Source organism: Sitophilus oryzae, unplaced genomic scaffold, assembly GCF_002938485.1.
Source record: "Sitophilus oryzae breed Bouriz unplaced genomic scaffold, Soryzae_2.0 scaffold_111_pilon_pilon, whole genome shotgun sequence".
NCBI lineage: Eukaryota > Metazoa > Arthropoda > Insecta > Coleoptera > Curculionidae > Sitophilus > Sitophilus oryzae.
The window spans coordinates 2435168-2451892 of record NW_022145749.1 but is presented as its reverse complement, the minus strand read 5'-3'; the positions used below and the strand labels follow the sequence as shown (position 1 = coordinate 2451892).

General features: G+C 30.2%; 1 protein-coding gene across 3 annotated transcripts in view; it reads right to left on the bottom strand.

Moving 5' to 3' along the window:
* LOC115883847 overlaps nt 1–16443 on the bottom strand; it is a 90535-nt gene extending 74092 nt beyond the window's left edge. For 2 of the 3 annotated variants that reach the window (XM_030902260.1, XM_030902266.1), the window contains exon 1: nt 2755–3030. In XM_030902260.1, coding sequence (XP_030758120.1) covers nt 2755–2831 — 77 coding nt within the window. In that variant the 5' untranslated portion in view covers nt 2832–3030. Of the gene's footprint in view, nt 1–2754; nt 3031–16202 lie in introns of those variants that run through there. The other variant, XM_030902275.1, reaches the window with a different exon arrangement.
* Between the last annotated feature and the right edge of the window lie 282 nt (nt 16444–16725).

Below are 16725 nucleotides of genomic sequence, written 5' to 3'. Positions count from 1 at the left end.
TATAGAGACTATATCTTCATTCCCGAGAATCTATAATCGTCAGAAAATATGTTGTTTTATTTTTTTTAAACGGTTATTTTATGTTTCTAAATTCCTACCGACATTTTGGTCTGCAGTAAGTACTTTACACTTTGACATTAGATAAAACATACTAATTTCATTCTCGATTTAAGACTATTTTAGAACAATGGTGTATTGTTATATTAGGAGTAAAAATTATACTTTTTTTGACGATGTTGTACCTTTCGACGTCCAGGGAGGTACAGGTACAGGGAGGTACAAAAAGTACATTTTTACTCCGAATAGAACATAATATTTTTTTTAAACATTACAAATAATTTTTTAATCAATTTCAAACATTGCAAATAATATAGACAGTAATCGAGCAACAATTTGTACACTCGTTGAATTTGACACTTAATATCAGTTTAATAAAATATTTTTGTACTTTTGTGCTTAGACGTAACAGTGCCTTACTTTTATGCCTAGACGTTAAAATGACAAAAATTAATAGTTTTAAGACGTTTGAAAAAATCCTTTTTGATCTGAAGCGAACGACTTTTTTTGCAGAATATATTGGTGACCGATGTGGAAAAAAACACGCGCCGTAGAATTGTTAATGTTGCCGGTATCGGGCAGAGTTATAAAGATTTAACCATTTAGGATAGGTCTCTAATTGAAAATAAGTCCTAGTCATTTGGAAATCCTATTTAAATGTTGTTTTGAATTAAAATCAAAAAAATCTAATTTAAATAAAAAAAATCTTATTTTTTTGATTTTTTTTTATGATTGATTCTTATTATCATGATTTTTTCCAACCCTGGTTTAGGAGATATATTCATATGAAGGTTTTTCTTAAAATAGGTCCAAGAATCACCTACTTATATATTAGCATGTCATTAAGTAACATCCTGTATACAATTAATAATAAAATATAATTATTTTATTAGATCTAATGAAGCATCTAGACTTAATTAACTGTATTGGCTTAATGCTCAATACCGTCTAAAAAATGTATCACTGAACTTTAGAACAAAACAAGTGGCGCAATAACATTCTCTGAATTGAATTTAAAACATCCCAAAATAACTGATGTAATTCATTTTTATATCTTGTTGGCCAACAACTTTCATACTTCACACACAAATCAAATTATATTAGCAACAAATGTTTAATGTATACGTTGATTTAATTTTAACTGTAATAAATTTAAATATTATACGTTTATAAAACTGTCTTTGGAATATTGAAATATGAAAGCGCAACATGAGTTTTTATATTGAAATTTGGTAACGAAGATGAATTTATGTAGAACACCACATTTTTTGATCACATATCGTTTTACCTTTCACTAAAATTTGCTCTATCCACTATAAAGCATCCGAGGACAGCTATAAGAGAATATTTAATATTGTTACTGTAAAAAGAAAATACAAATAATTAATTTTTAATCTACATTTTCGTGTGATGGGTTTATATTGCATGGGTTTGGGTTTTGCATTGCGTGCATGGATTTATATTTAATATTTACATAATTTTCTAAATTATATAGAAGTTCAAAAAATGATTATATTACAAAAATATTTGTTTGAGAAAATAAAAAAATACTTTTAGCATTTAGTTACTAGATTAATATATAATTATCATAACATCGCACTGTTGGTATAAATCTGCAAAAAAATTAAATGCAGACTATATTTAAAAAAAATATTCTAAAAAATAGTATATACTTAAAAAATATACTTCAAACCATGTTGTAATGTTTCATAGATAATTTGGATTTAGTAATTTTATTTTGATAAGAATTCATAAAAAACTATTGTTATGGCGGATTCAAAATTGAAATCCAACTGAATGCAAAAAAATTAGCAAACATAAAAATAAATTAAAAAAAAAATAATAACAATTATTGTCTATAATATATTTCGAGTAAATATAACAAAAATTTAAAAAGTTTAACAAAAAATTTTTTAAATAAAAATTTGTAAAATTGAGTTTGGAATAAAAGAATATATTGATGCATGAGGTTCAGTTCAAAGACTAACTACAAAAACCCAAACTAACTAAACCAACACCAAAAAATACTGCAATATTTGAGTAATATCTTCACTAACATAAACTACTTAAAATTAAAAATTACTGTTAGTCAAAGCTAGATTAGCCAAAAATAATTTAATTTCAAAATTTATAGCTTATTCACTAAACTATTCTAAACTTTAATCTTACATTAAGATACCAATCTACCAATCTGTCATTTTTATTAATTTTCTTTGCACATCAAATATTTTTCATAGATATTATTTGTGCCTAATTTTCACCAAGAATATTTTCAAGTATTTTTATTTATTTTCATTTGCTACAACTTTGTCACTGACCCGATCTAATTATTTCCATGTCATGCCATAAAGAATTAAAATCGCATAAACAAAACAATAAAACATTAGCTATTTTATGTTTACACAAAACTGTTATAAGTAAATTGTATTTAGTAGTGTGAATTCTAAATTTACCATCTCAATTTCAATTTGGAATTTTAAGATTATGTTTTGGTGCCAGAAAAATACATTATTCCAACATATTCACGGACTACTAAGCAATAATCCGCATTTTATGCTGCTATTAAAACAGAACCGTTACACCGACGTGCTTAAAATTGATCTAAATCTTGAAACTATAAAACCGTAATAGACGTTAAGGACTCATTATTGACTGAGAAATTTATTTTAACATTTATGCTCAGCAGATGACACTCACCCTTCGATAGCATTTTTCGGGTAGTAAAGATACCGGAAAAACAACAGCCAGAAATAATTCAACCAGTCACCAATCATCGTTGTTTACCTAAAACAAACTATAAATCCAGGAAGGAGAAGAAGTAAAATGAACTGAGCTAAAACTTGAAAAAAAATCGTTGAGTAAGATCCTGCACGAATCCTGACGAATGCACATAATATACGGCACTAATACCAATTAAAATTCATTTGAAATAAACTAATTAGAGAAGAAAATAATTACACGTTCCACTTGGCGACACGCAACTGATTCAGGTTGCGCACCTTTCCAAAGAGAAACCCCACTTCCGAAAAGTAGAATCCAACATCAATTGGGGATAGAGAAAGGTTGTTTTTATTGTATTGGCAGAAGTGCATGCAGCTGCAGGTAGTGTCGTTTGGAGTTTCTAGGTGGCAGGAGAAGAAAAAAATAACTACACGGAAGTGACCGAGAGACGGTCTATAGTGTACTTCTATACCTCTCAGGCTTTTATAAATAGATGGAGACAAACACAAAGGTGCATTGACGGATTTAAAAATAGGTCCTGTAATTGAATATGCCTAGAAAATTAAAAGGATAGATGTTTTAGCGAAGAGTCTGTTGGAAAAACACTCGGCTAATTAAAAGAAAATACATTTTGTTCTAAATATGGGATGCGGATATTTATAAAGAAACTAGTGAGGCTTTCATTGGACCAACAGCTCTATGGCTACTAACAAATAAGTTATAATGTTACTCTGAATAGTTATTTGTTTATATTTTTAACACCCACGATGAGCATTGTCATATACTAACGTAGTAGAAATTTGATTTCAGAATTATTTCATTGTTTTTGACTACTATTTACACAAGAAGTAATAATTAAATTCTAGTCTTAGCTAGTAAAGGATACAGCATAGTAGTTAATGTATCGTTACACAGTAGTTAGAGGCTTGTTTAGAAATCAAACTACTCTAAACATATTTGACATCATCTTAAATCATAATTCTCCGTGCTTTAGATTTTTTGAGGTGGCTGGATCTGCCTGATCCACTGCGATCTTTTATAGACCAGATCTATTGTAGCCTCTTCTGATCCTTAGGTTACATGCTCCAATCCTATACTTTTCAAAAAATCTAGCAACTTGGAGAGTGAACCATCCAAATAACTCTCTGTCAAAGACCTACCATTACCTATTACCGCGAACTGTACATTTGCCAGGCTGTCACACCGAGATAAAGGCTATATTCCGATGCAAAACCAGGCGAACCAGACCGGTAAACTACGGTAAAGAGCGGTTCCTGAAAAACATCGGTTTGATACGGAACGGTTTGGTAAAATATCGTAAACGTCAAATGTTGACGTTTTCTAAATTTCAATACCTCTATTATAAAATTTATCTTTTATGCATTTTTAATGTACCTAGTCTCTGCTTTTACGTTTGCTTCTTCTTTTCAATGGAGTTTCATATTGAAAAGTACTTTATAAATAAACTATTAAACTCGTTAGACAGCTCAAGTGAAGATTTGCAGGTCCAATATTAAAACAGATCAATAATAAATAAACAAATCTAATCAATATTTATATTTTTATAGCTTACAAAATATTCACGATTACTTGTCTTGTTTTTCATGTTTTCTTTAAATGTTCCTGACTATAAGAAACAATTGCTGCATCATAAGTTTAAATGGTCCTAAAAAGTAATTCTATTTGGTTAATAAAATTTATTTACATTTACTGCCTACCTCTATTGCTTTTGGATGTAGATATAAAATATTATAACAAATTTTAAAAATTAAATGAGAATTTCTCTCGAACTTCCAATATTTGCTTGATATCTCTCACATAAATGACATTGATTAACAAACAAAACCAGAAAACCCAGCCTTCTCGCGCTGGTTAGTTTGGTGACAGTTAAAACCAATTTTTTCAGGAACCGTATTTCGTAATAAGAAAACTTTCAGGAAACCGATAGAAACGGAACATAAAACCATAACCAAGGTAAGCAACGGAATACACCCAAAATGTGTTCTGTCGTTTCTTCCTCAGATTGACAAAACCTGCACATGGCTCCGTCCGTCAATCCCATTAGTTATAGGTGCCTATTCAGCTTACAATGCCCTCTGTTAGTAAATCCACTACAGCTTTGACTATCTTTCTGTCTTTGCTTATCAAGCCTGCCGTGAATTTTAGCAAATGTTACTTGTTACTACAATGAACTTTTTGGCCCTGGTAAGTTCCTCCACCGTTCTAGAAATTTCGTTTTCTGGCCATTCTCGTGACTGCTTTCGCGACGCCGCAGAATGGCATTAGGAGCCTTGTTTGGCCTTTTAAGCATGCCTTTTCGTTACCCTTGTAGCTCATGCCCTGGTACCCGCTAATGTAACATTGGTATATACGCTCACCCAAAGTATTTGGAGCACACGCTGCCTCGTGCCTTACTTTCGAATATATTTGGAAAATATCCATTTTTTCCATTTTGTTATTATTGCATCCTGGCTCTAATTGAAAATACCAATTTCCATACTCCAGTAGTTGCTACTTTTCTGCTCTACAAGATGGTACCATTAGATTTTAAACCTGACGTTTCAATTCCGAGATGTCACCAGCAACTTTTTTATCCAGAGTTTTATTTTATTTCTTTAAAGAGGAACCTGAATTGTTCAAATATTTCCTAAAAAACTTATAACCTCCCAAACACAATACTGTAGCACGTTTTTCGTCCAAAATGTATAATAAAGAATATTCCCATGAGATAATGGATAGCATCCACAGAATCAAAGCCCTCAAATGGCAGGACACCTGGCAAGAAGAACGGACAACAGATTGGAGAAGGACCACAAAAATTACAGCATGGTACCCACAAGGAATTAAAAGACCTAGAAGAAAACCGAACCTGAGATGGGACCATGATATTAGGAAATTAGCAGGGATTACTTGAGCCCGCATAGCCAACAATAGACAACAATGGGCCCAACTACAAAGGGAGTATCTAAATATGTGAGGGAGGCTACACCCTAATTGGACATGGTTGAATAAGCTGAAAATGATGATGAATGATGATAATGATTCCCATAAGAAACAATGTGTTGGAAAGAAATGTCTATACAGATCATTTGTGTGTATAAAAAGACAACCAACAATTGTCGGATAAGTGTGATGCATTTTGAGATCATAAAAATGGTAATAAAATCGAAACAATAATCAATATCAATTAGTGAAACATCTGATTTTACCATTTCTTATAAAACAAATTTAGGAGCAGAAACGTCAAAAACCGTGCATGTTATATACGTATATTTCTAATTATAAAATAGTATGTGTTTCGATATTATATTTTTTTCTCACAACGCTGATCTAAAAAAACTCCAATTTCTTGCCATCTAATGTCTCCAAAAATACGCACAATATTTTTCTATTTTTTACCGCTCCAAGAATAGATTTGCAAAACGAGGTTAAACCAACTTTTTAACATCCATTGTTGCAGACTTGTTGCAGACTATTAATCGCCGTCACCAGAAACCGAAGCTGCAAGAAATACGATATTTATGATGCCAAACGGTCGCTACAAATTCGAACTCATTAATTATGTTTATATTTAAAATGGCGAAAACAAATTATGCTTTAACGCTATCTGGCTTTATTTCCGCGTTCAAAATATGGCAGGACAATATGTGCATCATTGATCTAATATTATATTTTTCATCTTATAATAAAAAAAAATCTAAATATATAATACAAAACCACCATTAACTAGTAGTATACCTAAGGGTAAAGATTCAGACTATTTTTAAATGAATCTAGACAATAGCATAATAAAAAAAATAATTAAAGGAAATTCTTGGCTTTACAGTAGAAAACAAATGTATTTGTCTTGTTTCTATAATTAGTAATTCAAATAGCTGCATATACTATACAGGGTGGTCCAAACTATATTCCGGAAACTTTGACAGCATATTCTGCAGATAAAAATAATTAAAAAAGTTCGTATAAATGTATGTCCTAAAATTCTTAGTTTCGGAGACATACGGGGTGTAGAAGTCTCATTTTTATTTCGATTTTTTCCAAATAATTTCTGAAGTAAAGTCGATATTTGGATGAAAATTGGTATCTGGGAGTTTTTTGTCATGAGAAATTTGATTTTGATGTTAATATGACTCCTATTTTTAGAAGGCGCCACCCACAGATTGTTTAACTGGTTTAAAGAGTAATCAATTTTTGCCCGTCCCTGTATTACATTATTGAGTAAAAATGTACATTTACGACGTTTTGTACGTAAAGAGACCTTTTGGTGAAAATCTCTATGCGCAACCGTTCTCAAGATATTTAGAATGGAAATAGTCAATACATGTCATTATTAACAAAAAATAAACATGTTGAGTAGATAGTATATTGATGATATAACAGATGATAAATTTGGAAATTTTATTTAAATCCTTATAATATTTTTCTTCGAAAAAATTATGATAAGACAGTTTCTGTTGAACTTTTGTTACGAAAACATTTCAAATTTATGATTTTTTGATTTTAGTCTAATAACTATTTAGTAAACATGTTTAATTTATGTCAATGATGACAGGTATTTATAATTTGGATTCCAAATATCTTGAGAACCATTACTCGTAGCGATTTTTACCTCAAGACCTTTTTGACGTAAAAAACATCGTAATCAAAATAAAAATTAAATTTCTACACACTGTACCTCCGAAACTAAGCATTTTATTGCATACATTTATACAAACTTTTTTACTTATTTTAATGTGCAGAATATGCGGTCGAAGTTTCCGGAATACAATTCGGACCACCCTGTATAATGCAAAATCCCTACAGTACATTACATTTATGCAGGGTGTTTTTTAAAACCATGTGCCATCTTTCGCGGGGAGATTCCGCATGTAAAAATAAGATTTATTTTTCTTATCAATGGATTTATGATTTATCATAATTTTCTTCTAAATTCTTTTGGCTATTAGAGTGAAATTTTGATAGTCAAAGTTACTATCAACGCAACATATTTTAATGCTAAAAAAGTGTTGACAGATTCACCAGCGATGTACATATTGGTTATCAGTGGAATATTTTTCTAAAAAAACATGTGCGTCACTGGGAGTTTTCTTCTGTTAGCAGAATTGTGTAGACCGTTTAATGCCGATTAAAAGTTGTCTCTTGATATTTTGTCGATTTCAGTCTCCTTGATAAGATAAACGTAATTTTGTTAATTTGCTTTAATCCAAGCCTAATAGCAATCTTTAAAAAATTTAGTGTCAACTGACCAAAGTGTTCAATATGTACTAATTGTGCGGGTTCAGGGAACACAACGGCTGACTGACCACTGGGACTTTTGCTAAGCAGCTGACTGTTTTTGTGTGTAAAAATAGACCGTTTAGGCAACAGATTAACTCAGCCACACTGAACGCGCCCATTGATTCCTGATCGAAAAATATGAAAAAATGTTCTCATAAACATGGGTGGGTTACCGGATGTAAAAACGTTTAAAAAATAGGTCTTTTGTAATTATCCTAAGAAATGTTAATATAAATTAATATAAAATTAAATTAAATAAATAGTTTATTAATTTTATTTGAATTTTATTAATTATTGTCATTAATAAAATTGCGTTTATCTCATCAAGGAGATCGAAATCGACAAAATATCATGATACAATTTTCGACATTAAACAGCCTACACAATTTTACAAACAAGAGAAAAGAAAGTCAGTGGCGCACATATTTTTTCTTAGAAAAATATTACAGTGATAACTAGCGATGGGAACTATCGAATGAATTAGACTATCGAATGGTTAATGAATGAATGATTTCAACTATCGAATGGTTTTATTCGAATAAAATCATTCATTCATTTGTAAACTAAAGCATATGTGACAACCTCGCCGTGCGACTAAATGGTTATTGTTGAGCCACGACTATCGAATGCTTTTGATAAATGAAATTTAGTATTCGTTTGGATTTTGTATGCGTCAGTGCATTATTGGTTTTTCCAAATTTTTATAACTTGGCCGTATAAATACTGTGCTATTTTTGCGTTTATTAAAATAGTTAAAATACTAAAATAGTATTATTTTTAATTTTATTTATTGACGATTGTGTGCATGTGCAGGTGGTCAAAAATTTTTCCGATAATTTTGTGGTTTTCCGTAGTCCGATCTTTCAATTATTTCATTTTATTGGTATATGGTCTATTTTTTAATGGGAAATTTTGAGAAGTAGCAATTTTTAAGAGAGATGAGATGAACTTACAATTAATTTTAAAAATGCATATTTGTATTTTAGATGTTTTAATAATATGAATTAGTTGAACTTAATAATCATATTTAAGTAATGTGGTTGTATAATCATATTTAAGTAAATTGTTATCGAACTCAAACTATGGGGTGAGAAAATTAAAATGAAAGTTTTACACGTGCCAATTCAAAAAAAAAAAAGTTAACGATGTTTATATTTTGTTTATGCTAATTCTCTTACATGTAGTTTTTGCGAAGAAAAAATATTTCATTTATTTTTTAAAGTAAATGCCAGTAAAAGTAAATATAATTTTTAAATAGTAATATAAAGCACCTAATATAAATAATTTTGATTTCTAATTTTTATTTATATTTTCCTTCCATTACACTGCATGCTTAGAAAATTAATAAATGTTTATATTTCATGATTTTAAAATTTGTTGTTAATATAACAAATTAGTTCTGTAATTATTATTATTTAATAAACCAACGTTATAAAAAAATTAGAGACTATATTATTTTTAAATAGGATCTAATATAAATAATTTTGACATCTAATTTGTTGTTTATATTTTGCTACTACTTTAAAAAAAATATTTATATTAAATGATTTTAAATTTTGTTGTTAATAGGTATAACAAATTATTACTGTTATTATTATTTATTAAACCAGTCTTTGCTTAAAAACATTAAAAATAATTTTCCTACATCCAAAATAACAAGTATTATTGCAGTGTAACAGAATATTAATAAAAAAATGCAGAATATATAGACATACTATCCCTAACTAACTAAAGCCACAATAATATTCTTTGCTAATATCAACTAATACAAAAATATGGCAACAGCGCCCTTCATAATGTATTTTCTGTGTAAATACTAGCACCTCAATAAAAAAAATAATGTGTCCTTATCTATATATGACTCCGCAAAAATCAAAGATGCCGGCTTCTTCATAGCATTGCCACCGACCGCTTTCTCGGAAAAAACCTACGTCGCCGGGCGACAACTAAAAGTCAGTTAATATTTTATTATAATCGATCCTGACGAATAAAAATGAATGAATTTTATAAATGAATGAATTTTATAAATGAATGAATTTTATAAATGAATGAATTTTATAAATGAATGGTTTTGCTGCCGAATTAATTTTATTAATTATTGTCATTAATAAAATTGCGTTTATCTCATCAAGGAGATCGAAATCGACAAAATATCATGATACAATTTTCGACATTAAACAGCCTACACAATTTTACAAACAAGAGAAAAGAAAGTCAGTGGCGCACATATTTTTTCTTAGAAAAATATTACAGTGATAACCCATATGCACGTCTCTAGTGAATATGGCAACACTTTTTTAGCATTAAAATATGTTTCACTTATAGTAAGTTTTACCTTCAAAATTTTTAATTCTAATTATTAAAAGCATTTAGAGGCAACTATAATAAATGAAGATTTTAACTCCCTGTAGCAACGAAACGAAGCAGAATCGGACCCATGTTGATATGAGGAATAAATCTTATTTTTACATGATGAATCTCCACACGAAAATAGCACATGTTTTTGAAACACACTGTATACTAAAAAATCTAATTTATCTCGTATTTTAAATTGAAATTTGTATAGTACTGTGTAAAAACTAAAGAATAATAGAAAAAATGTAACTTTATATCCCTTTTAATTTTACTTTTGCGTGTTTTCTGTTACTCAACATATCTAATGGAATGTGGCTTTCTAAAATATTTCGCACAAAACGAGGACACCTCAAAAATTTCGTTAGTCTACCTTGAACCACATGTTACTGACTCACTCAAAAAGTATTTTAACGAAAACTAAAACACATCGTGAAAGTATGAATGTCTTCTACAGGCTGGTCCGAATTGTATTCGTAAAACTTCGGAAGTATATTCTGCCGATAAAAATAAGTAAAAAAGTTTGTATAAAGTTATGTCCTAAAATGCTTCGATTCGGAGATACAGACTGTAGAACTTTCGGTTTTATTTCGGTTTCTCAAATAATGTCTTGGATGATAACTGATTTCTGGGTATTTTTCGTTTCCAATTTTAGAACTTCTTGTTTTTTAAGCTAACCATGAAATTTCCTAAAAAAAATGCGATCAAACTGTTTCTATTGAATCTTTGGCATATAAACATTTCAAATTTATTTTCTGAAACTAATAAATATCCAGTCAACATGTGTAATTTTTGTCACTTATGACATGTATGTCAATACATTGTATGTCAATACAGTTTTGATTCCAAATATCTTAAGAACCATATTACTCGTAGCGTCTTTTACCGAGAGACCTTCTTTATGTAAAAAAATGACAGAAATGGATATTTTTTCGCTTAGGGCTCAAACGCACTGACGACCGTCGCAGCGACCAGCATTTGATTCAACGTTATTACTGGTCGCAGCTGAGTTTCCTAATAACATTGAAACAAATACTGGTCACAGCGACTTAGTCGTCGCGTCAGTCAAAACTATGCATTTCCATACCCATGTTTATAGAAACTTGAGGACTTATTTAAAACTTTCACAAGTTAATGATATTAAATTTTTTAAAGGTTGCTATTCTTACACTCAAAATTTTATTCGAAACGCTAAAAGTACTTCAAAGAAAATTATAATAAATCGAAAAAAAACATTAAGGACTTCAACACCCACAAAACGGAATCGGACCTATGTTGAAATGAAAAATTAATCTTATTTTTACGTGAGGAATCTCCCCACGAGAGATGGCACATGTTTTTTAGAAACGCCCTGAATAAAAATAATATAGTATCACTGTAAAGTTTTCAAAAAATTTCAAAATGATCTATAATGTTCAAAAATATTATATGTATGAAATTCATACTATAAATGAAAATAAAAAGTGTATGCTTAATTCACTGGCTTAAACAAAATGAAGAGAGTTAGTTTTCCGTAATAACTAAAAAATACTAAATTTAATTTGCTGCCGATAGATTTATCTGGTAACTGCTATTTTGTCGAAACTAAAACTAAAACTTTCATCTCCGTTACTCATAATCACTTAATCTCAGTCAATGAGTAGGAAAATAACCCACGTAAAAGTCTTTTTAGAAAACATTAAAATGCAGCATCATCACATGTTTTTATTGCTCATTCTTCAACGTCTCTTAGGGTATTTGAGTTTGATTTAAGTTTTATGTTAATGTATGTGAATTTAAAGGGTTATATTAATAACCAATAATTTTCGCAGTATGTATGTTGTACAACATGTCAAAATGCTAAACCTGTTGAGTTATTACATTTAGTATTTTTTGCTTTATGTTTAATAAAAATAATGGTTCAATCAGTAATTGCAATTTATAGGTACTTAAATTAAATGTTCTTAAGACCAGAAATATTCTGAAGTGAAAAAGTAGGAGAAGCATGCAGTTATCTGTATAATAGTATTTTTATATTCTCTGCGAAATATTTTTTTCTTATTCTTAAGCTTGATTTTCATGCATCCGTTATCCGACGATACTAATTTTATTGGTTGAATTTAAAGACTTCCATTGGTTAGAAACAGTTAACCAATTGAAGTCTTCAAATTCAACCAATAAAATTAATATCGTATCATCGTATCGTCGGACAACGGATGCATGAAAATCAAGCCTTAGTAAGGTGATAATAATAACATAAGGGAATAGGGTTAGTTGGGGTAATGGTAAACGATTTTAACAAAAATAATTTTAACATGAAAATGTACATGTATAACTTTGAAACTTTCATGTTTACACTGAAAATTTTAAATGGGTCTATTTTAAGAAACTTTACTTAATAGGTGCTTTCATAGACAGCTCGAAATTCGCAATAGATTCCAACATAAAACTAGTTTACATTTTCCCCGTAGAAAAATCAAATATTGTCATATTTTGGGTAAATGAAAACATATTGTTTACTGTGCTATAAGAGGTAGGAGGTTTTAAATGGGGATAATAATGGACAAAGAACTATACAAGTTACCTTTTAATTGGATTATAAGTGTGTTTGATGATTGTGAGGATAGGTTAAAAACTTTATTTCTTCTCGCACGTTTTTTAATTGCTTCCATTTTTAAAAATTTTCGTATTCCTTTTCATAAGTTATTCGGGATTTAAATGGAAGTAGTTTGGATATGGCGTTTGTCGCCTCAGCCTGAATATCTGTTGGTAATTTACTTATTTCGTCTTGAGCCATTTCTGGCTCCAATTCAATCAGCAATCGACACGAAAGAGAATTAAAAAATATTGAATCAAAACTGACAACTAAAGAGACCGCTTTATTTATTTGTCAAATTACATAGAAACCAACGCCAACCCAGAACAATATTTTTTTTTACTCGAAATAAATTCTTTGAAATAATAAATTTCTGAATATTTTTTAAAACGTAACTCGCTATGGAAAAAAATATTGTTTTATACACCACGATAAAATTGCATTATCGTCTCCCGAAATTAATTCGGTCGACGATAAACTACCATTTTATCGTCTTGTATTAAAAATAACTATGACAATGTCCTCTATGGAGACGAAATAAAAAAATATATTTTATCTCCATGGTTGGTCCATATGTCGAGTTAGTATTGAAAACTTTTTGAGAAATATGTCACAAGTGACGTGAATAAAAAGACAAACTTTATACAGGATGAGTCTTAAATAAGTGCAAATATTTTTAGAGGTAGTATATTTCGACCCCCGAAACACGATTAGTAGGTTTTTTCGCGAAAAAAAAATGAAAATTTGGAATTTTTTTAAATAATTTTTGGAAATTTTTTTAGCTTTGAATTAAAAAACATAATTCCTTAATAATATAGCAATATAGGTAATAGATTAAATTTACAAGAAAGAAAACCCAAAAAAGATCCAGCAGTTCTCAAAATTTAAGCAAAAAATATTTTTTTTGGAAATTTTCAAAGTAAAATAACGGGCTTATTTTGGACCTATTTGAAAAACGGTAACGAGAATTTTTTTTTTATCGATATTTACCAGCCCTGAAAATATTTGCACTTATTTAACTCACCCTGTATACATAAAAACATTATAAGATATCAAGAGATCATTTTTTGAAGAAAAAAGTGGATTTTTCGCCTCTGGAAATAAAATCTACAAAATAAACTGGAAACCAGCTTGTCAGTGGCTTTTTACTGGTAAAATTAATTTTCCTAACCATCAAAAAGTGGTTAGCATTTCGGAAACAAAAAGAATTCAGAAACAAAAAATTACAAAGAAAAAAACTATTTAAAATATCTAAATACAACTGGTCAAGAACACGTTAATTTTTAGCAGATACGTCTATTATGAACCATTACTGTTCTATCAAAATGATCATGAAGCCAACATGAAGTCAAACTACAAATTGACAATTACTTCCCGATCACAGTTAATTAATAATATGATTTAAACTAATGCAATTTTAACAAAACGTCAACGGTTCATAATAGAGGTATCTGCCCAAAAATAAAATGTTTCTGAATAGAATTTCCTTTGTTTTTTTTTTTGCTTCTAATGCATTTTCGACGGTTAGGCAAATTTGTTTTGATAGTAAAAAGCCAGTGGCAGCTGGTTTCTGTTCAGATTCAAATCAGTCGTGTTTACAAAAATAAGTTTTTTTTATTTTGTAGATTTTTTCCAGTGGCGAAAAAAACATATTTTTTCAATAAATAAACACGCCACAGAGGTATACCAGGTGCGTCTCAAAAGTGGCTCACCCTTTAACTCTTTTATTTTTTTAGTTAAAAAACGAGATTTGATATGTTAGTATACGACATAAATTAGGATTAATTGACGTATTCAATTGTTTTTGGTCACTTCCTGTTTCACCGGCAATGACTACAACTTTTAATTTTTAAATCGCAACCTCGGTATTTTTTTACTTTATTTGATAGAAAATAACACTCTGATTAGAATGACATATTATATGTCAACTTTTGACATTTTCGCATATGGTTTATATGAAATTATAACTTGGGGTTCGTAACGAAAATTCGACTAAAAATACCAGTGTGTGGTATCAAATTATTCGTAAAAAATGCCTTTTCCAAATATCCTAATGAGCCACCCTCGTTCCATTTGAAAAAATTGAGATATGATTAATAATACGATTTGAGCACTTTCTAACTGACCGGGATAAGACACTAAAAATATTAGACGATCAAATCTATTTTTCGAAGGCTCCTTGATTAAGAATTGGTGTTTTTAACATAGCCACCGCACTCTAGATTGCATTTTGAATACGATTTTTTATTAAGCGAGAATGTCAAAAGTTGACATATGATATGTCAATCTATCCAGAATGTCATTTCCTATCGAATAAAGTGAAAAGTTACCGAGGATGCCATTTGAAAATTGAAAGTTGTAGTCATTTCCGGTGAAACAGGAAATGACCAAAAACAATTAAATACGTCAATCAATCCTAATTTTTGTCATATAACTAACATACCAAATCTTGTTTTTTTATCTGAAAAAATAAAAAATTTACAAGGGTGAGCCACTTTTGAGACGCACCCGGTAGATATTATTTAAGATATGCATTCGTTTCAAATGTTTCTGCCTAACGAATGGGGTAAGTAGGTATTACCACCTTATTACATAGTAACTTAGCAGTTGAGCTTCATTCAGAACCTCCAAATTAGTGGAATAAATTAGTGGTTTCAATTAGCGTAGAAGTTTGTTCCTGTAATTTGAATGTAAGCACTCAGCACATCAAAATTAGTGGTAGGAATTTTCAATTAGTGAAAAAAGTTAACAAACTTCTAACTTTTCCAGAAATTACACTTCAAAATATAAATACATCTTTAAGATTTCCGATGTAGGAATGAGTTTTCAATAATAATAAAGCACTAAATAGGTAGATTTCTAAAATGACAACTTCATTTGACAGTTATCTTTTACCTTGACTGGTGCTCATAAGTAAATACAGGGCCATAAGAAAGGAGAAATATTTAAAAAGAAATCGGCGATAACTCGTAAATGGGCTAATCAAAAATATCTAAAGTTATTCGTTTGAATGTGGATTTTAGTGCTCTTTAGTGCTCTAATAGTAGTAATAATTAGGGAAGCCAATAATTGACCCCATTAAAATTTACATGGGATTTCCTATGTCCCGTCCGACGATGCAACACCCGGTATATCATTTAATGTCAATAATTAAGATATTTCATAACATAGGGCCTCAAAGCTGTCTTTTTGTTCTAAAGCACGCCGTTAAGAGACTTACCCAACAAGACTTCTTTCGCAAACACACCACGAGCCGATTTGAAGGCTGCGTTTTTGAAAGGTTGACTTAAGGAGGCCGGCGGCGGCAGATGACTAATCCCGGGGATGCGTCGGCCTCGTTCGGGATAGCGATCCTACGCGCACATAGGCTTTAACCTGGACCGGGATGACGCGTGACGTCACCGCTGCCGACGCCGACCGGCTCTATTTTTGCCAAATTTTCGGATAAAGTGCGGTGCGTGCGTACATACAAGTTCGGGAGAGGAGAGTTTTGGCACTGGGTTCGGATTGTTTCTGTCTTCGTTTTTAGGTCGGATTTAAACGGTGTCAGATATAGGAGAGAGTGTCGCGTTTTCACCATTATGTGCGAATAAATTATTTTGATTCGATTGTCTATTGTTCACTTTAAAAAATCGTTTTGGCATAGTCAATAGTTCTTATAAACAAAGTAAAAATATAATAATTTCTCAAAAAAAATCCTATATGGGCCTTTCGCTACTGCAAGAAAATCTACAAAATATAAT